At 38.1% G+C, this 21,687-nt stretch overlaps 2 protein-coding genes across 3 annotated transcripts; one reads left to right on the top strand and one right to left on the bottom strand.

The window, feature by feature from the left end:
• The first annotated feature begins 2,533 nt into the window (after window positions 1-2,533).
• On the top strand, window positions 2,534-15,773 carry LOC148740439 (uncharacterized). Of its 2 annotated transcripts, none has more exons than XM_088750466.1 (11): window positions 2,534-3,323; window positions 4,493-4,899; window positions 5,810-6,518; window positions 7,208-7,304; window positions 7,805-8,054; window positions 8,572-9,372; window positions 9,679-10,909; window positions 11,100-11,195; window positions 13,401-13,657; window positions 14,132-14,399; window positions 14,681-15,773. In XM_088750466.1, exons 1-11 carry the CDS (start codon window positions 2,549-2,551, stop codon window positions 14,683-14,685), a joined length of 4,896 nt encoding a protein of 1,631 aa, XP_088606592.1. In that variant the 5' UTR covers window positions 2,534-2,548; the 3' UTR covers window positions 14,686-15,773. The 2 variants fall into 2 exon arrangements, with proteins under 2 accessions (XP_088606592.1, XP_088606591.1); XM_088750465.1 differs by having other exon boundaries at window positions 7,790-8,054.
• Window positions 15,774-15,946: 173 nt separating this feature from the next.
• On the bottom strand, window positions 15,947-17,523 carry LOC148740438 (uncharacterized). Its single transcript, XM_088749677.1, has 2 exons — window positions 17,371-17,523; window positions 15,947-17,073 (listed from the first exon to the last, which is right to left on the bottom strand). The coding sequence occupies exon 2, from the start codon at window positions 16,784-16,786 to the stop codon at window positions 15,947-15,949; it is 840 nt and encodes a 279-aa protein (XP_088605803.1). The 5' UTR covers window positions 16,787-17,073; window positions 17,371-17,523.
• Window positions 17,524-21,687: the final 4,164 nt, after the last annotated feature.

Here is a 21,687-nt window from a genome sequence, read left to right as displayed (position 1 = left end):
GTATTTAGCCTCGATTAGAAAATCGAGCCTCGATTGGAAAATCGAGGCACGATTGGAAAATCGAGGCTCGATTGGAAAATCGAGGCTCGATTGGAAAATCGAGGCTCGATTGCAAAATCGAGGCACGATTGCAAAATCGAGGCTCGATTGGATAATCGAGGCTCGTATGTCGAAGCTTGGCAAAACGAGGAATCGTGGTCGTTTTTGATCAGGTGCTTTTGGGCTCGTTTCCCGGAAACCGTGAATGATCCACCAAGTGTAGGCATGATTATATGATCTACAGGCAGTTATGTCACGTATTTGATGCTTGCTCGCTTTCTGCTTCGGTAATTGACAAGTGAAAAAGTACAAGTCAAATTCTTAGAAACTTTCGAACTCACTCATTTTTTATTCATTAACAAGCTTTTTTTGTAAGATGTAGAAACTACAGCATACTTGAATGTGCATTTCAAGTCAAAAAATTTTGATAATCCAGCCTGTTGTACGTTTCTTGTTTGCGAAAGCAACAAACGCTTCCCTGTTTGTATTCAATAACTTTGATTATTATAGTTTGGACATACTATGAAAAACCTGTTTGGTTGAGAGCTTTCAATCAACATACTAAAGTGTGTATACTTGACATGATAAATGCAATATTTCCAGTGAATGTTGAATTTATTAATTTTTTTATTTAAGCACATTTTTCATTGTTTTCCCCAAAATCACCTAGGCCTCATTTATCCAATTTATTCAGGGACACAGACAAACAGACACACAAACAACCCTCCATTGGCGATAACAATGAGTTAAACCTACAAAGCTAGAGGGGTCTATTATTTAAACAATCAAATAATGGCCTTTGAGAAGCCATTAGTATTAATTATCAAACTTTGTACTTTGTGAAAAAAACCACAGTTGACATTGTAATTTACAGACTGAATACCATACAATACAAATTTAGTTTCCTAATGCATCGCTGCTCAGTGACCGTGCTTCACCTAGAATGTTTGCAGCAGAGGTAGAATTAGGACATCACGTTGAGCTCAGTGTACCTTAGAAAAACAAGAAAGAGTATTTCACTAATTCAGACTCAAAACTGCACTGGGAAATACATAGGTGATGCACAGCTATCAATTTTCAAGAGATATTCTCAAAGAAAATAGGAACCCAGTCTGAGGTAGGTGTGATCAACAGATGCATGCCATGTAACAGAACAATCATATAACTTAGTGTCAGTATTCAGAAAGAGAATTTACCAGGTTTGATCTCAAAGTGGGAAGAGATACAGAGATTGGGACAACTAGGTCCAGACAATTCTAGCCAGTGATAATGGATGGAAAAAAGACTTTTGAAATGTAGAATTCTCTAAGGAAATTGAGTGAAGTTTTCTTTTGATTTAAGACAAAAATATGCGTATCCACTTGACAGTTTAGGGAATAGCTAAGTTGAATTATGTGGAGCAAGATTCTTGGCTATTTTGTAAAATTGGCTTAATGTATGTAGTTCTCTCCTCAAACTAAGAGGCCTCCAAGCAAGTTCATCATGTACCTTTGTGGAGCTGGTTCCCTTTTTTAGTTATGCTTTAAACATAAACAAAAAATTATTATCAGTTTTCTTTACTTTTTTTAATTAAATTGTTTATTGCATCAACCACATCATTACACGACATAATGTGTACAACAACTGTTGCTGACCTAGATCTCATGCAAGATGTATCATAAATTGAAAATTGTTGTCTCAAAAGCATCTTACTGGGTGACAAACTCTTAAAAAAAAAAAAAAAAAAATTAAAAAACAAAAAAAAAAAACAAAAAAAAAATGAAACAAAAACAAGGCTCTCATTCTGTTTTTTTCATATTCCAAACAATGAATTATGTCAGAGAGAAGGACTTATGAAATCAGTTTCTGTTAAATAACCTGCAGGACCATCTTCTGAGTAATTTTCTGTGTCAATTGCAAATGAAAACAACTTACAGAGGATAAAATGAAATAACAGGTCTGGAAATAGCCACTTGGTTTGAATGTTTTCAGCTTGGAAATCATTCATGTTTTGGTTTATATTACAACTGTTTAAGGTTATCACATCAAAACATAACCAACCATAGATTTGCACTAATGATTTCTTTCCTGTTAGATATTAACCTTTACAATAAAAGTAATCTTCATGTTGTTTTTAAAGAGTCAGGAGAACTCTGTTTTAAGATTCAAGTATTTTCTTGTTCGTAATAGCGTTGTTGTTAACATGTACAACGCAAGCAGTTGTTTATTTTTGACAAAAAAAATTATACAGTGAGACTAAAGTCAAAATGTCTGACATGAAAATAAATAACTAGAGCTCTTACAAATAAGCAGTGTTTACTCAGAGTGTTTAAAAGAACACTGAAGGGTGGATGGCTTCCAAAGATTGTACTTAGAGGAATAAAATATAACTCATTAGTTTGGTTTAGTAGAAGTTAAATTATAAACCTCATTTTTTCCATTTTTGGTTGAATGGTTATAATGCCAAAGCAAGTTAGTTTAAGTTACTCACCTTTAATGATAGCTTTTATTTTTGTTGTGACAGTTTCCCATGAATGAAATGGAATTTCTTTCTAAAGAAGAGTTAAGAAGAAAGATGTTAGGAAAGAGTTTACGTCTCATTGGGCAAAGTTTGCATGAATTACCTGCAGCTTTGTTTGAATTGACTGAGTTGGAGGAACTTCACCTGTCAGAGAATAAACTTACAACAATACCTGAAAGTATCAGAAAACTAAACAATCTCACGGTACTTCATGTTAGAAGAAACCAGCTGTCCATATTCCCTACAAGTTTGACTCAGCTGAAAAAACTCAGATGGCTGGACATCTCAGATAACAATCTAACCATCATCCCTGATGGTATTGGGGAGATGGTGGAGCTGGAGAGACTGGGGCTGAGTTTCAACAAGTTGACTGTGTTGAGTCCAGCTATAAAACAGCTGAAGAAACTCAGAGAGCTGTACATCTCACATAACAATCTAACCACCATCCCTGATGGTATTGGGGAGATGGTGGAGCTGGAGAGACTGGGGCTGAGTCACAACCAGTTGACTGTGTTGAGTCCAGCTATAAAACAGCTGAAGAAACTCGAAGTGCTGTACATCTCACATAACAAACTAACCATCCTCCCTGATGCTATTGGGGAGATGGTGGAGCTGGAGGAACTGTGGCTGGAGAAAAACCAGTTGACTGTGTTGAGTCCAGCTATAAAACAGCTGAAGAAACTCAATGTTTTGTTTGTGACAGGGAATCCTTTTACAGTTGAAGGAATGAGAAGTGTTATGGAGCTAAAGGATAAGATTCTTGCAGTATATTCAGATGTCCCAGGTGAGTAAAGGAAATTCCTCTTCACATTAATGTTGTTACCTGTGCATTATTTACTAAATTGGTTCTAATGGTTGACTTGCAAGTGGTTATGCTGCTTGTTACTGATAATTACAGGCAGCTGACAATAGTTTTATAATAAATCGTGAGAAGAATAATGAAGTAAATGCTGTCACAGTTATACTGTATGATCGAACAAAGGTTGCATCACTTTAGAAATACATGAAATTTGTACTGGAAGTTTTAGTTATATTTTGAAAGGTTTATTTTAACGACTTGGCTGACATTGAAATTTAAGTTGAACTACAGTATACTATAATTTGAGAGGGAATTGAGGAGGGATTAAGTTTGTTACAAATCATTTTACAGTAAGGGATTATTGTAAGTTGTAATTTTTGCTTTCTAGTTGATTGGAAATTAAGAAGTTTATTGCAAATTATTTCACAGTTGTAGGAATTGCTGTTGTAATTTTTGCTTTCTGTTTATTTGATTTTAATTTTAAAAGGAAGAATTAAGTTTATTACAAATCATTTGTCATCCAGGAATGTAGTACTGTAAGTTGTAACTCCATAATTTTTGCTTTATTTTATTGGAAGTTATTAAGAATGTAACAACATTTAGCTTATGATACAGAATTTATGGACTAATATGATTTTAAAATGAGAGTTTAGGTTATTGGGAATAAAACGTTTGTCTTAACTGGTCAGGAGTAATTCTGATAATTGTTACACCATAATTTATGCTGCCCTTGTAATATTTTAGAATCTATCAATTGCTACATTTTGGGAATGTGATTTTTCTTTCTGTTTTCCAAACACCATTTGGCAGAATTGACATCAATTATTGCCTTTGTTTAGTTTGATCAGTCACATTAAAATCAATTTACTCTTAATGTTTCATTTCATTGAGTCAGTTTATAATAGTCATTGTGTATGTGTTTACCTAACTCACCGATGCAAAGATTTTTACATGTATGTACTAGCATAGTTTCTAACTTTATGCATGAAGGACATGTAATTAAATTGATTTAATTATCAGGCCTTTTTCAGATTGTGTTTGAAACTTTTGAAAACAGAAATTGCTTTTCCTTTAGGGTTTTTATAATAATTACAACTTCTTCTGATTAGCCTTTTTCCTTTGGCTCAATCATGATGACTTTTCAATTTAATTAGACCATGTGGATAGACAAAGAGCACAGTTGGCTTATGAAGAGGCTTTAAAAGATGGATATGTACAAGTTTACCGTGGTCGTGTTATACTGGTTGGTCAGGATCGTGCTGGTAAAACCAGTCTGAAGAAGAGTCTTTTAGGCCTTCCATTTGACCCTAAAGAACAGAGTACTGAGGGGATTGAAGTGGATCCTTCAAAGTGTGAAATTGATGTTGACCAAGCTGTCAAGAACTGGCAGTTGACCAGGGAGAGTAAGCCAGGACTGGTTGAATGTTCAAAAGATGTAGCAAAGATTGTGGTTGGAAGAATGTGTGGAGGAGATATTTCTCAATTTTTAAAGGAAGAGAGAACCGAAGAAGGAGAACTGAAATTAGAAGATGAAGTTGAAGGTGTTTTCAAGTCTAAGCAGGTTTGAGAGTTTAATAAAAATGCTGAGAATTTTATAAAAGGAGGAGAGGGGAGGAAAGCAGCTGAATTAGCCTTTTGAGAAATATTTGTTTTTAAAGAGAATGAATAGGATTACAACTTGCTATTTTTTAAAATTATTTTCTCTATGAAAATTCTAAATTTCTTACATTTAGAATTGTGTCTGAAACAGTCTCAGTTTCTTTTGGATGTTTTCACAAAAGTTTAGATGAGACTAAATTTTATTTAGACATCAGGTAAAAAAGATTTTCAAGTAATTTTTGTTTAAACATCTTGAATGAAGGCATACATGCAAAAATTTTACCACAAAAATGAGGGGTATCTTTTGATTTTTCCAATCTTCAATTGCTTTTCCAGTGGTGTCTTCTCTTAACTTAAAGGAAACTTGAGATTTTTTCCTCCAATTATGTATAAATTTTTAGTCGTAATTATTTTTTATTCTCTGATGTAATGTTTTCATAATTCTTGTTACATTTTGGCTATAAAATGAATCTATGTTATGCTAATGCTTATGTAACTTCAGTCTCAACAAACATTTCTTGGTCTAAGTTGACTATCTCCAGGGTGGGAGGATTTGCTCTTCAATGTCTTAATCTATCTGCAGTAAAGTTTCTCTCTGTCTAAGGGCTCTTAAACTTGAGATGTCAGCCTCAGAACTCTTTATAGTAGCCAATTTACATCTTCAACTCAGTTGGTAAACCAAGTTATCTTGTTATACCCCCCCTCACTAAAGCAGTACAACAATTTTTTATAAAATTGCCCCCTTAAAATTATTCTAGACTGAGGTGATCATAATTATTTACAATTTAGCAGCCTGTTCATAATGTCAAGTTTTGAATACATAATTATATATACTTAAGTGAGCATGATAGTTTATTTAATTCTCCATCCAGGTTGAGGAGAATGAAGGTTTCAGAGATATTCTGCCAAACAGTGGCAATGAATATTCTACTGAATGTAAAGATGAAAACGTGCAAGCTGAGCCTGATATGATGATTGATGTTTCTCAACCACCTGATACTGTGAAGCATGTTCATCAGTGGTTGGAGTATGCTCAGGGGAAACCCACTGAAAGTGCTTTACTCACAGAGGAACCGTATGTTACAATGGACTTGTGGGACTTTGCAGGGCAGCACTTGTACTATGCTAGCCATCCTATCTTCTTATCACAGCGGGCTCTCTACATATTGGTGCACAATCTCAGCAAGCCTTTGGATGCCCCAGCCGAGCCTTGCGTGAGACAAGGGAGAAACGATGTGAAATTGGAAAACCCTAACAATGAAACAAACATGGAGAATTTGCTCTCATGGTTGGCTACAGTACATAGTGTTGCCCTGGGAACCGATGAAACAGATGATGATGCACAACACAAGCTGCCCTACCTCCGCCCCCCAGTGCTCATTGTTGGTACACATGCTGACAAACCAGTTGAAGACATAGCAGCAATAAAGAAACAAATTAAGGAGAGAATTTCTGGTATGGAATGTGAGAGACATGTGGTCAGGCCTCTATTCTGCATTGACAACACAAAATCACAGAGATTAAACTTGATTAAGAAATTTTTTCAGAAGAGTCGAAAGCAGAAAAAAACGAATGAAACAGGTAAGATGTTTGCCTTTATGTTGTATCCTTTGTTATATGTTTCTTAAGTAATTGATGACTGTATATATGCATTATTGACCCAAGTGTGAGGTCACGATGGCTGGATACTGACAAAAAGTTACAAACTTTGCAAGTCTCCTCCACACACTTTTTTCGATGCATGGGATCAAAGTGTGTGATCCCGAGTCCATCCTACTGGCTTGGGTAGCCAATCAGAACACAGGATTTTCTTCAATGGGTGCTGGACACACATGCAGTTATCTGACATTTATCAGTTTTAAAAACACTTTACAATTTGGTTGGCAAGCATTCATATTATCTGACTAGCATTCAGTGGTTGTGTTGTGTTTCAATAAAATTTTAAAAGACTCGTAGAATGAGTTAAGGCTTGTAGTGAAAGCAAGAAAGCAAGCTAGGTTTTCTTTCTTTTATTAGCTGCACTCTTCTTAGTTTAAGGCGGCACCATACCAGGTCCTATACTTTTTGGCTGACAGATTCATTAATTTCAAAGTTTGGAGTAAGGAACAGAGGCTTAAAATATTGGGATTTGAAGAGTTAATCATCTTAGCTATGTTGTCAGCTGTAAAATCTCTGCAATCACACAATTAAAATACAAATTATGCTCATTGTAAGCACATGTTTCTGTGTTGCTTAATACTTTGAATTCCTTTTCTAAATATATCCTGCAGGGCAAGAAGGAAAAGTAGATGGTATAAATGAATTACAGAACACAATCCTGGAGGTGTTGTGGCAGGAGCCTTATATGGGTGAGAAAATACCAGTCAGGTAAATGAAAAACGCAATTTATTTGGAATAACTCCGGTTCAAGCACTTCAGGATCAATAATTTATTCAAAATATACAGCAATGAAATTTCTTTCAATATAATCGGCATATTCAGCATAACTGAACATGCATGAAAATGTATATCAATGCAAAACTATCTCACCTCCAGTACTTTAAAGTTCATCAAAACTCTTAAAACATCAGATCGTGCAAATACACAGCAGTCTATTCAGTACAGACCAAAAAACTCTAACTCTTGACATGGAGACAATGTTATGATTATAAAAGATTAGAAGATGTGATTGATATCTGAGAAGGCAGGGTTTTCTGAGTTGAGACGTTGTCACAAAAAATAACCATGTTGATTATTCCTGAAAGTTGAAGACACCATACGGCCAAATATAAATGTACACTAGAAGAGTACCAATACATACACGACTGACTGAAATCAATACCTAATTTTGTGCCATAATACATTCTAAGTAGTCTGTTGCCCTTTAGGTGGTTTTTGTTTGAAAAGGTGATTGAAGCTTTGGTGGCCAAACAGATTTATCACAGAAATCTGCAACAACTTGAGCACCATGCAAGAAAAGATTGTTTCATGGAAAATGGAAAAGAGTTTGAATCCATGATCAGTTTTTACCATGGCCTGGGGATGATAATCAAGCACCACAGTACAGTTGTACCGAAGGTTCAGTGGCTGATTGATCTGTTCAAGCAGCTGATAACCATACCACCTTTCAATAAACAGGTATAAAGTCAATTTCATCATAGAAAGGCTAGCTTACTTGGAAAATGTTGTTCAATAATTTAGAACTAGAGGAAACTAAGCATGATGTTTTTTCGAAGAAAGAAGTAACTAATGCAAAAACTGTGACTTTTTAAACTGTGAACATGTGTCTTTTTATAGTTTATTGTTATAATCCTATGATTTGTTGACCCCATTTCACCTACTTTTTGCTGCTTCTCAGGTCATATATTAATTTAGCCTTTTTGTTTACAATTAAAGACTTGGATTAACTTCTTACTGCTCGTAATAATTGTATTAAAAGAGTTGAATAGTTCTTTTTGCGTGTGCTAGTGGGCGTATTCACCTCTGAGCAACCCAAGATACAAATTTTCCCAGGTTTAATATCCGACCATTTCAGTAAAATTGATGGAAATAAACTTTTTTTTCAGTTATTTTACATGTATGTGGGAAATGTTCAAAAGGCACATTACGTAGCCTTCCCTTATCCAGAATTGCTGAATTTTTATACATTTTATAGAATCCCCTGAATGCTAAGTACTGGCAAGAACTTGAAGGAAGTGGCGTCCTCAGCATGGAACATGTTGATCATGTGTTCTCCAGCTTTATTGGACAAGGAATCATCAAAGAAGACATCTTAGACCTGATGGAGCGATTTGGTTTGATCGCGAAGTTCTCAGTTTCCCCAACTGACGTAAAGTACTTTGTACCAGCTCAGCTGAAGTCATCACCTGATAAACTCTGTAAGATGAAACCGTCGTCAACGGATCCCTGTCCATTGTATCTCCTGTTTGTCCATGGCTTTGTTCCTCATGGTCTCTTCTTACAACTTGTCTCACGATCCATTCGTTGGTGTTCAAAGACATGGCCCACGCATCAACCTACCCTGTATCAAAATGGAGCATGGTTCATCATTGGCAAAGATATTCATGATTTTGTCCTTATATGCAAAACAGGAGTTGTGAAGGTAATCTTGAGACAAAGAACACAGAGTCATCAGGTTGTGGGACAGAACTCCGCCGAACTAGCAAGTGTCGTTCGTGAATTTCTTGAAGACACCCTTCATAATTTGTCACAAGAGATGCCGTACCTGAGGGGACTACAGTATAGACTGTGTGTTGCATGTCCTTACTGCCATCAAGGGGCAGAAGAACCAAGTCGTGCATGCTCAGACCACGTGAAAACCACGTGCACCCACGAGGACTGCTTCCACCTCATTGATGCAAATGAAGGCCGAGCGGAAATATGTAAAAGAAATATCGATGATAAAATACTTCCTCCCTGTGGATTGGGGAAATGGTTCTTGAAAAGAAGAAGGCAGGTATGATCGATGAAAAAGATTTTTCGAGTACAGATTTCTAGCCTCTGATTCATCTTTGGAAGTTCTCTCCTCCATTTTACTTGATATGATAATAAATGTTCATTGTTGAGAAAGGTAGCCCTAATAGTTTATATCCAGTTTCAAATGTTAGTAAGAGAATCTCTATCACGATGAAATTATTTTTGAAGTTTATACTTTTCTGTTTTCCTTCGGTTAAGTATTGACCAACATATATTTATATCATAACACACATAATATGTTATGTTTTGTAATTGTTTTAATGCTAAATGACGTATTTTTCTTCAGGGTTTATCTTCAAATGTGGCTGCTAGATCACTCGGTGAAGCAAGTGAAATTGAGCCAATGAAGTCTGACACGGCATTGAAGGTGACTCTTCTGGGCAGTGAATGGAGTTCATCAATGGGAGGCTTGTCCACCATAAACAGACAGCTTGCCATCCTGTTGGCCAAACATTCGCAAGTGGACGTCACTCTCCTTGTTCCACAGTTTGCCTGTTCTGAAGAAGAGAGGAGAATGGCAACGAGTCACGATGTATCCTTGAGAGAGGCACAAAGACGCCCGGGTTATGCCAACCCCCTTGACTGGCTGAGTGCCCCACCAAGAGATCTGGCCATTGACATAGTACTGGGTCATGGAGCAAAGCTTGGTAAACAAGCTCAATTTATTAGAGAATCGCACCATTGCACGTGGATACAGGTAGTGCACACTGCACCTGAAGAACTTGGAATGTACAAAGACTATCCTGAGGCCATTTCTAAAGGAAATGAGAAGAACAGAACTGAAGTGGAGTTGTGTAAGTTGGCAGATGCTGTGGTAGCAGTTGGACCAAAGTTGACAAAGGCTTACTCTTCCTACCTGCGCTCATGCGAGAAGCACCAAGATATAATTCAACTGACGCCGAGCACGTTCAGTGAGTTTTCTGACGTAAAACAAGCTGCAGTTGACATGGACAAGTTTAAGGTTCTAACGTTTGGCCGTGGTGATCCAGAGGACTTCAGCCTGAAGGGCTACGATATCTCTGCCAGAGCAATAGTTGAACTGAGAGACAGATCTTACCATCTGATCTTCGTGGGTGCAGCTGACAGTAAACAGGATGAGGCTGCAGCGAATTTGCTGAAGAGTGGAATTGATAAAAGGCAGCTGACTGTGAGGAAATTCGTGCAGAGTAAAGAGGAATTGAAAGAAACATTTTGTGAGGTTGATCTCTGCATGATGCCCTCCAGAACGGAAGGTTTCGGCCTGACAGCATTAGAAGCTTTGTCTGCTGGTCTTCCCATTCTTGTCAGTGGCAACTCAGGATTTGGTGAAGCATTGTGCACTTTACCATCAGGCAAATCATTTGTTGTGGATTCTGAGGACCCTAAGGAGTGGGCAAAGGGAATTGCTGGTGTCCGAGCGAAGGAAAGATCAGACCGCCTCCATGAGATTCAGCAACTGAGGAGTTCCTATGAAGAGAAGTTCAGCTGGGAGAAACAGTGTGACATTCTTGTGGAGAAGATGTGGGACATTGTTCGTGGTGAGAATATTTTGAATATCCTTCAGAAAGTGTTTTTGGGGACGACTCGGCTTTCATTCCCTTATAAAGCATCATGGAAAGCTGGGACACTACAGATAAAAAAATATGTTTAACCTGAATAGTAATCAGTGGTTTTATCCTCTTATTGATTGGTGTGATATTGAAAAAAGGTTTCTTTCTATCTTTTTAGCTTTCAAAAGACAAGACCCAAGATTCAGAACTCAGGAGGGCGAAGATGTCGATACGCCAACCGAACAACTAACAGTTGATTCATTACTGACTCCAAGTGAGTAACAAAATATTTATAATACATGGCAATTGGCATCCCCAAAGAGTAACATACAGGTTTGAAGAAGATCCAATATTTCTCCTTTTCTTTTCTTTCAACTTCAGGCCAGCTACGCTTTTTGAAAATGGCACTTGTGATAATATTTTGCACTGCGGAAGAGACATATGTTATTTTTGTACCTCTACTTTCTCCGGTTATGATCCAAAGATATGTATACACTAGTTTCATTTTCTTCTACTTTCTGATCTGGGGGGATGGCTTGGTGTAATTTTTGTTTTAGTCAATTGAAGTTTTTATTCCATTTCACCAGAAAGCAAACATAAATTGCGTAAAACAGGAAGACTTGGGGCGTTTTTTTTTGTTCTTTTTTAGTCGTGGGTAGGCGAAGCGTACAAACGACTATCAGAATGGGGCAGAATATGCAAATGTGTCACTCACTCAGATGTAAACAAATCGATAATAATAACGACTTTCCGAAATTATACGGGAACACCTCTATTACATTTCCGAAGGAATGCTGCGACTTTAAAATTTAACTGGACCTTTCTTCGAAGGAGTTTCGATTTTGATTAAAATACTCGTCGCAGTTAGCGCATGTGCTAACTGGGACGTCAAAGCTCTTTGAAAGAGTAAAGGTGTAACTGTGAGTGAAGACGCTTAATGCAATTGCTTTTCCGCGATCATCTTTCGCCATCATTTGCATTATTGTGGAATATTCCTCGCCGTTCCGGGTATATTTTGTTTTTGACAAAGCGTCCAGGCCACAATCGTTCTTAAATACAATTTCAAGCCTTCATTCTTCTCACTGCGAGCCGTCAGTATTTACATCGTTATATATCGCTAAAATGAGTAACCGGCGAATTTTTATAGGGGAAAGCGAGGCGTTGTTTTCGTGACTGGCCAGTTGTTTAAGTTTCTGATGGTTTTACCTCTCATCTGTTTGGTAACTACGCAAACATTAATTTATAAAAATCATTGTGTGTACACCCCTGAACGTTAAAAATATATCAAGTCGAAGGAACAGTTTTGGTGTAAGTCCACATTTTTGTCAACAAAATGAAAATATACACATATCTGTTTAAAAGGTGGAGAGTTTGTACCACATACAAAAGCTGTCTTATGTTTTTTTTTTTTTTCAGTACTGACATCTCGCGCGCAAAATGAGAAGACAATACGAAGGCTTGAAATTCTATTTGGGAACGATTGTGGCCGCTTTTTTAAAAACCAAATTCAGTGGCCACTTAGTTAAAAAAAAAAAAGGAAATATGCAAGGAAACGGGCAAAGAATATTCCAAAATAGTGCAAATGATCGTGAAAGTGATTGCTAAGAGGCGATTGCGTGACACTCAGGAAGTTGTAACATGACATTTGTTATCACGTATCAGACGAGATAACAGTTTTCAAAATTTCCAGTCTGCATTCTGTACCCAGTCTACAGTCTGCAGTCTGCATTTTGCACCCAGTCTGGATTTCGTACCCGGTTTACAGTCTGTATTTTGTACTGACCGATAGCTAAAATGTGAATTCTGACCATTCACCCAACATCACCCCAGCAGTTCAAAGAAATACCAAGTAGTTTCAACTGTATCAGGGAGTTACCCATTGGAATTAATTATCTTCAAAAGTCATTCCAACGCGATGTGTCCACGACTCATTCACAGTTTCCTTGGATTTTTCCCGAAACGAAGCCCAAAATTAAATGCTGTTGCTATCAAAACGTGTATTTGTCCGGGCTATTCAGAATGAAGTCGTTTTCCGACACAATAATGAAGCAATCATATATTAATGCGATTAATCCTTCATTTATGCGAGGTCTAACCCTAACCGCGGTTTTCATTAAAAAAAATGTCCTACCACAAATTTAATATAGTTTGGAACGCGGTTTTGTCAAAAAACGGCTTAGTGAACTTTGTTTAAACAACCGGCGCTGGGGTTCTTTTTACAGTTATGCAAATATGTCAGAGTGTAAACCTTGTCGTAAATTTTTCCTCATTGTATCTTCTCTCTTTACTTTTAGTATATTCGTTTGCAAATAAAAAGTCACAATTGATCATTTCCAGGCTCAGTAGCGGGACAATACACTGGTTGTTTAGTGGTTAAAGCCCTTTTTTCCTTTTTTACCCCCAAACTTCTTTGTAAAGATGGGGAATTGCTTCGTTTCTTTCATGCTGTTAGATTAAAAAAACTTTTTGTCCCTTCTAGGTTCTCTTGACCGAATCATCCAGGAACTTCAGCAGATGCAACTTGATGCAAGCAAAGACAAGAGCAGAACAGATCTATCATTGGGGCTGAGGAATATTGCATCAAACAGGGGCTTCACGATATCTGACAATGAAGGATCAGGAAATTGCATGTTCTATGCCTTGTCAGAGCAACTGGAAATTGTTAAAGGAATCAAAATTACACATGGCACATTAAGACAAACCTTGGTTCAGTACCTCAGAAGTAACCCAAAACTAGTAAGTTGATGTTAGTATGTCGAACAGAGTTTTTCACTTGCTGTTCTTTTTAAGGTTAAGTGTGAAAACGGGTCAACACCATCAGAGCATATCCCAGTGTTCACGGCATAATTTTATTATTCAAGAAGCTGCACAGTGATGTTGGTTACAGTTGAATCCATTTGTTACTTAATGTGGCCTCCGAAGTAGTAGACTTTTACGGTTTTAGTCATTTGAATATTTTGGTTCAAAAAATGCCCTCTCTTAAACATGTATCAGATAACACTAAACAGAGCTCCTGTTATTCTCTTAATGATGGATCTTTCCTGTTGTTTTTCTGCTGTTTGCGAATCGTTGCTGTTCTACAATAAATGCTAATTAAAGATTGTCTCGTATCATTCTTAAAAATAATACTCCATGACTCGTACTCCGCGCGCTCAATTTCCGATCAACAATCCTCTTTAAGTTTGTTTCTTAAACTGATTTTTTTTACAGCCGAATGGAACAGATCTGTTTCACTTTGTCCATGGATATCAAACATGGACTGACTACTTAAGACACATGGAACAAGATGGAGCCTGGGGTGATCACGTGATTCTGTGTGCCGCAGCAAACTGCTATGAAACGTGCATTCGTGTGGTCAGCAGTCTACCCCATAGCAATGATGTAATGATTACGCCACATTGTCCAGTTGACGAAAGCAAAGCACTTGTGCTGGGACATATTCATGAGGTGCACTATGTCAGCCTTCAACCCGCGCAAGGTAGAGCTCGTTATATTACTCCAATAAAGTGCAATTTTTGTTTTATAGTGATCTTTGTTAGTTAGAATCGTCAATCTTCTTTTTAATACCGAGTTGACAACAAAGTGACGCTTTTTGTTGTTGTTCGATTTGATACTTTGCTTTTTTAACAGAATCATGTTTGTTGGTGTTTTTAATGTCATGTTCCATCGTTCGCTCCCGTCTCAATAATCAAACACAATTCATGCACACTTTAATTCTCCGTTGCTGTTTAATCAGTGTTCTGATTGTTGTGCTTACAGGTTAAAATGGCAGCCCCTTACATTTACTTTGATGGGCCAATGAAGAGCCCAGCCTTGCTGAATGACTTTATAGGCATACAGACTACTGATGCAAATTGGCCAACTAGAGCTCTCTTCGGCTTGATTTTTCAGATGGGAACTTAAGAAGCTTAGGTTTGATAACATAGGTTCTATAATAATAGTTTTCCAATGTATGGCGTAAAAAGAGAAAGAAACCAAGCGACAAAAGGCTTTTAGTAAAAGGACATCACACCTTCAAAAGTCGTGGTTACCAGACAAGAACGTTCTACTTGGAACCAAAAAAGACAATATCACCAGTGTGGAACTTTATTGAAGGGGCTCGAATCATGAGCTCGACTCCTCTCAATTTTAATGGACTAACGAAACATTTTATTGCTACGTATTATATATGTATATACAACTAAATAAAACTTTGTACAATCACAGTAAAGTAGCTAATTATTCAATAAATTCATATATTAATATTTCAAAAACGAAATCGAGGTAATTCTTAGACAATGAAAAATAGTAGATTTAATCACGGTTTCGATCAAAGTGTTGCTTTGGTTCTACCGCCTCCCGGTTAGCTCAATGGATAGAGCGCTGGACTGTTGTGCGGGAGGTCGAGGGTTCGAGCCCCGGCCGGACCAACACTCAAGGTCTTAAAATAATTGAGAAGAATATGCTACCTTTCTATAACATCAAGAAATGGTTAGATATTCTAGTCTTCTCGGATAGGGACGAATAAATGGAGGTCCCGTCTCCTACAGGGTCAGGGGTAGGAGACGTTAATTTCCCACGCACGAGATTACTGTGTGATGGATGTCCTCCCCTGGGGTGGGACGGGCGGGTTAGGATTGATTGTAAAGCGCTGTTGATCTGTCATTGTAAATAGCGCTCTATAAGTGATAAATTGTTGTTGTTGTTGTTGTTACTGCAGCATGGTCCTAGCAATGCATGGAATAAACAGCACTTACAGTAATATGTCTTTCCACCCAGTAATTAAGAAGGCAATCGATAATTGAAATAGATTGTTGATGTGCGTTGACTTGAAGTGTCTTACGGATTAAAATATAAAAAACTAGAAAATCGAGATTTCAAGGGTTTAAAACTCTGGTCTGAGCTGAGTGAGTGTAACCGCTCCACACAATGTTACTTCGCTGGAGTTTAGGAGCTGTTTTCGCATCAAATCGATGCCAAATGTCATCATGATAAAGTTCTTTGTTTTACCTTATCTACAAACAGGATTTCAGAACAATGAAAACCTTAACTCAACGCAGTGTCATAGAATGGGGGGGGATGGGGGGGTGGGTGCTGGGAGTGTAAGGGGGGAGGACTCCCATATATGCTGTGTTTGTATTTGTGTCTTGTTTTGTTAGTGGATTTCCAGCCTTTACAAGGATTTAAAACACAAAAGCACATTATATGGACATGACTAAGATTGTCTTTGGAGTAGGTTAGATGAAACACCTTCACTAACGCCAAAAAAAATACAGCAATAAAAATATTTTTAAAAAAATTTAACAAAAAGTTTCGCAAACCTTGACTGCACAATGGCCCTGTTTTCCCCAAAGGACAATCACAAATGGTGTCCAGTCCATCAGGACGACATGAGCCGCTGACACACGGACTGTAACCATAACATGGCAGGCGTTGATTACCGCAGTAGAGACCGGTCCATTCCGCTGGGCAGGAACAGATAAATGTCGCCCCCTCTTGGGTGCAGTTTCCTCCATTGAAGCATGGCGGATTGAGGGTGTTACACTCATTGTAGCTTTCATTACCGACATTTCTTCCCTTGACTACCGCCAAATCGTTGGCTTCTTCGGCCATACCTGTCGAAGTTGAGAGTTTGACGAATGAAGTTCCAGTGGCGAATCTAATGGCTACGTCATATATAGAGCCATGAAATCCTCCGGTTTTAAATTCCAGCATACTAGGAAGCTGACGTGTATTGGGAATACCGCCGATGTAAAGTGGCTCAAACAAGTTGAGTCCCAAAAGGGGCGCGGGGGACTCGCCTTCTTTACGCGGTTGGGTGTCAACGTAGAGCCAACCTTGGCGCCCATCTCGTCCAGCGACTACCACATGCCATTCTCTGCGCATGTCCACCGGTTCACTGTAGATTTTTGCACTACCGCTACCAAGGTTATATTGCAGTAAAACCTTATTGTCTTTCAATCCAATTGCAAAGAAATCATCCGCACTCCCCACAAAGGAGTTCTGTGCGCTGTATACTAACAGGCTATCGTTCCAAGATTTTGACGAATTGTCGAGTTTGAAGAGGAAGGTCACGTGAAAGTTGTTCACTGCTGCATCCTTTGGTACTGGGTTCTCTAAGTATGATGGGAAGCCTTGTACAATGGTGAACAATGGAACGGTTATTTCGATGACTGAAAAAAACACACGAAATTGAAAAAAACTTTTTTTCAAAAGCATAATGTTGGGTGAATTGAGCCAGAAAAAAGGTAAATTGTACTTAACGTAGTATAATAAGAACGTAGACAAAAAAAAGAGTTATTTACAAGAATACAACCTTTGGCGTCCTGATTTTGTTAATATTTTATTTACGTTTACAGTGTACGAACATCAATGCACTCACATCATTCTCTCTTGAAAACAGTCGGAGAATATTTACTGCACAATCACTGATTTATTGTTTCTAGGCACAGAGAACAAAGCCACCTTACCTGTTTGACACTGCACACCCACTCGACCCAGAGGACAAAGACAAATGAAATCGTTAGGATTTGATTCTTTGGGTATACACTCCCCTCCATTACAATTCTCTGATTTGCAGGCCTTGTGTACTTCACAATTTCTCCCCTCATAGTCCGCTGTGCAATTACCTCTGTTTCGTCTTTACTCTGACTTTTGACCCTTTCCCTAATCTTCTTTCTTCTTTTCATAATTTTTACCTCTGTTTCCTTTGCTCTGCTGTAGCTATTTGGATATTTGTTGTTTTGTGTTTTGTTTATTGGCTCTTGTAAGTATGTGATATCACTCAATCTCTGTCTGCATGAGATTCCTGCTGCGAAGTTAGCAAGTCTCACAGCGATGACTTATTGATAAGAAAAATTATCTCATTGACAAGTTTGTTAAAAACTTTATTCACGAATATTCATGGCCGCAGATTTACAAGATGGGAACAAGATTGAAATAATTTCAGCATTTGGATGACAAACGCTTGAGAGTGTTTCATCTACACTAGCGTCAGATTGTTTCCCGTCTTCAACGTCTTCGGCTAGGAACATTTGACCTACCGGTATAAATGATTGACTTGTCCTCTTTCCGTTCCACAATGAAACTCAATCATACCCTAGAACTCTCAGTTAAAACCTAAATGTGTACGAATATGCTAACAAAAATAGACGCCCTCTGCTAGCTTACGGAATGTGATATTGTAAACAGTTTTTGCCATGGGAAATAGATGAGAATTTGGAACGAAAGCAGGGATAAAAATCAATCAGTAGTCGTTAACTATGCAAGGCTAGCTTATTGTATTGATTTCCTGATGGAACACGGTGTTAACTGCTAAAATGTGCTTGGAATTCCAGAGTTAACCACAGGGTGCCTAATTAGATTATGTCGTAACGTAAACGCCAATGTTGCGATTTTTACATAGTTCAGCCTGGTTTTTCCGTGCGGAAATGAAAAGCCCCAAACTAATTTTTATATCCTCGAAAACAACACTTTATCAACAACCATTTATCATGAGCTTAACCTGAACCGATTCTGAGTTATACCGCATGGGGAAAATGATAATTGAAAATTTGTTACAAAATGCGATATTTGGATTTTGAAATATTGATGATTTTCTAAAGCGTCCCATCGGCTCCAAATTAAATGAAATGGTCCCGTTTACTTAGACCATACCTCGATCCTTCGTATACAAATCTGTAAAATAAATATGGGCCTGCCTTCTTTTGCGCAAGTTCATTTGTTTCTACTCGCGGCACTGATATCCGCCATTTCACGGCTACAGACGCTCGTTTTAGTTTTCGTGAACTTTCTAGGATGAAGAGGCAAGTCTGGAAAAAAAAAAAAACCATACCACGTTGCTATGTTCACCATAACGTGTCTCTGACTGAAATATGAGGATAGTCATTTTTCGGTCGATGTGCCGCCCCTTGCGCGGTCTTGAAAAAAAGTCGCTCTTGATACCTCAAGAAGACACAGAAAGTGCGGAAAACGCCTTCATCAAACTCCAAGAGATTTCAAAGCGAAAATCTCAAGAATGTGCTCCCGAAGAAAATCAACAAAACTTAAGGTTGTTCTCCGCTAGATGAAACTTCCGCAAATTGTAATTGTACTCTGTATGTGTCATTGTCAGTTGATCTGAGGATCTTGGAATGGTTCGTAGAATGAATCTAGCGTGAAGCAAGTCTGGAAGAAGTAAAAAGGAGATTCCCAGCAGTAACTAAAGACTGCAGATGAAGATAAAACAGCGTACATTTTACTTCTTACACATATTTTTTACCTTGGAATATTCGCATTTTACCGTCTGGGATTTGCTCTTAGTAGAGTATCATGCTGTGTCATATGAATGTACATACCACTGCAGTTAATGCACTGCGCATTAAAGCCCACATGAATTTTTATCGCTACCTTTTAAAAGTATCTAAGATTACCAAGAGTAACCGAGCTATTTAAATAGTGCCCTTCCGCCTCCCGAAACTTCCAGTCACGTTTTCTTGCCATCACACCCCACATCGCTTTGTTGAGATGAATTGTAAACTTCAGATAAGTTTTTATCACTTTTTAAGATCGATCAATTTACATTCAGCAAATATTACTTTGATACCTTCTGAAACATGAATTAATTTCTTCACCAGTCCGCTGACGTAGCGAAGAGACAACCACTCCGCCATTCCCTATCCAAGTCTACCCAAGTACCCCTGGTCCCGTGAAATGTGAGAAGCATTGTGATGTAAATCGACCCAATTTGAGAGTCAGGTAGCGTCTACAACAAGCTTGTCTACAATCTGTCTTTGATTTCGTCATAATTCCCCCGCAGTTGTTGTTTACTTTGCTGAGACGTAAGTATTACGTTCAACACAGATGAGAATTTAGCCTATTTGTGTAAACTGTAGCCTCGCTAGACTCCTGAAACGAGAACAAAGATAGTTCAGCTGGGAATTAACTCGGACTCTCCGCCCGATGAAACTGAAGTAATTTCTCCTGGAGTGTTTCAGTCGACATTTCCCATTAGTTTAATCTAATTCTCTGGTATCTTCAATAGGATTCTCTTTCCCTTTGTATCCTAAGTTTGCTGGGTTCTGATCTGTTGTTCGTACTTAAAGTTAAACAACACTCGTCAAATGCAGAGCACTTTGTCATACGATCTTGCAGGAATCAGTCGATGTTCTGTAACAGACGAGTTGAAGTAGAAACTCCAAGCAACAGCAAGAGGAAAACAGTGATTTTAAGTTATGATAGCGTTTTTAACGGGACAATATTGGAATTGGAATGCACTAGACAAACTGTTTCTGATCGTGTTGACGTGAATTAGGTCTAATCGTTATCTGTCTTGTAGTTGTTAAGCGTCGATTAGTATTCACAACAAGTAACGAGAGCGCGTTTAAACGGATAACAAAATTTTCGCTTGATTTCCGGGATTGCACTTCATTTAATTTTATCAGATAGAAGTTATAAATGTATTCGAAACCGCCAAGGTCTGTAAAGTAACCAAGTGTAGGCCTGATTATATGATTTTCATGCAGTTATAATGTCATGTATTTGATACTTGCTCCCTTTCTGCTTCGGTAATTGACAAGTGAAAAGGTGTAAGTCAAATTCTTAGAATCTTTTGAACTCACTCATTTTTTATTCATTAACAATCTTTTCTTGTAAGATGTAGAAACCACAGCATACTTGAATGTCCATTTCAAGCCAAAACATTGTGATTCCAGTATTTAGCCTGTTGTTTCTTGTTTGCAAAAGCAACAAATACTTCCCTGTTTGTGTTCAATATCTTTGATTATTATACATTGGACTTACTATGAAAAACCTGTTTGGTTGAGAGCTTTCAATCAACATACCATAGTGTGTATACTTGACATGACAAATGCAATATTTCCAGTGGATGTTGAATTTATTTATTTATTAATTTTTTTTATTTAAGCACATTTTTCATTATTTTTCCCCAAATAACCTTGGCTTTAAAGAAGGGGATTACAATATTACAAATTTTTATCCAATTTATTCAGGCGCACAGACAAACAGACACACAAACAACCCTCCACTGGCAATAACAATGAGTTAAACCTACAAAGCTAGAGAGGTTTATTATTTAAACTGATGACGGTTACTTATCGTGTTCAAAACTGCACTTTAATGAGGTTGTCCACAGATATATACGGGTGCAGGTGCAGATATGGTAATTACATGTATTGTGGTTGGTGGGTGTGAGTAACGAGGTGCAAGTGTTTAGGTGCTAATTACAATAGTTGTGCAACACCCTCTCTCTCTTGGAAAGGGGACTGATAAATAAATGAATAAGTGTACTAATCAATTATAGTTCAGTTTATCTCGCTTGTGAGCCTACATGACATAGTCTTTGAACCTTGACGGCCGTTTGCGGGTCCTTTGTGAACGGCGAAGTCCGCACTCATCTGCACTAGATTGCGTGCTTTCTGATTCCATGTGTGGACGGCGAAGTCCGCCTTCTTCTCGAGGTAGTCTGCTCTCTAGCTCCATTTTCTCAAGGTCAGCTGGTTGTCGTTCCTGCTCCTGTTCAGAGTGTGTGGATGCGATTTCAAGCTGGTCCATCCCGGTGGTGTGTCTTTCAGCTGGCTCCGTTCTGGCCTCTCGAATTTGGGCATGGTTTCGTCGAATAGGTCCCATTGCCGTCTTAATCACGCAGGATCTCAATGTGGGTTGTTCGATCACCTCCCTGTAGATCCATGGCTGAGACTTGTTTGTTGGTCGCGGCTTGAGAAGTACCTTTTCTCCTGGGGCAAATGGTTTCAGTGGGCCTGATGCCCACTTGTCGTAATGGGCTTTTG

Source organism: Stylophora pistillata, chromosome 2 (assembly GCF_964205215.1).
Source record: "Stylophora pistillata chromosome 2, jaStyPist1.2, whole genome shotgun sequence".
Lineage (NCBI taxonomy): Eukaryota > Metazoa > Cnidaria > Anthozoa > Scleractinia > Pocilloporidae > Stylophora > Stylophora pistillata.
This window is presented reverse-complemented; position numbering and strand designations above follow the sequence as displayed.

Coding starts and splice junctions, on each gene's coding strand:
- LOC148740439 (XM_088750465.1), top strand. CDS start 2,549: ATGAATGAAATGGAATTTCTTTCTAAAGAAGAGTTAAGAAGAAAGATG. Junction 7,305..7,789: donor GGTGAGAAAATACCAGTCAG/GTAAATGAAAAA, acceptor CATTCTAAGTAG/TCTGTTGCCCTTTAGGTGGT. Junction 8,055..8,571: donor TACCACCTTTCAATAAACAG/GTATAAAGTCAA, acceptor TACATTTTATAG/AATCCCCTGAATGCTAAGTA.
- LOC148740438 (XM_088749677.1), bottom strand. CDS start 16,786: ATGCGCAGAGAATGGCATGTGGTAGTCGCTGGACGAGATGGGCGCCAA.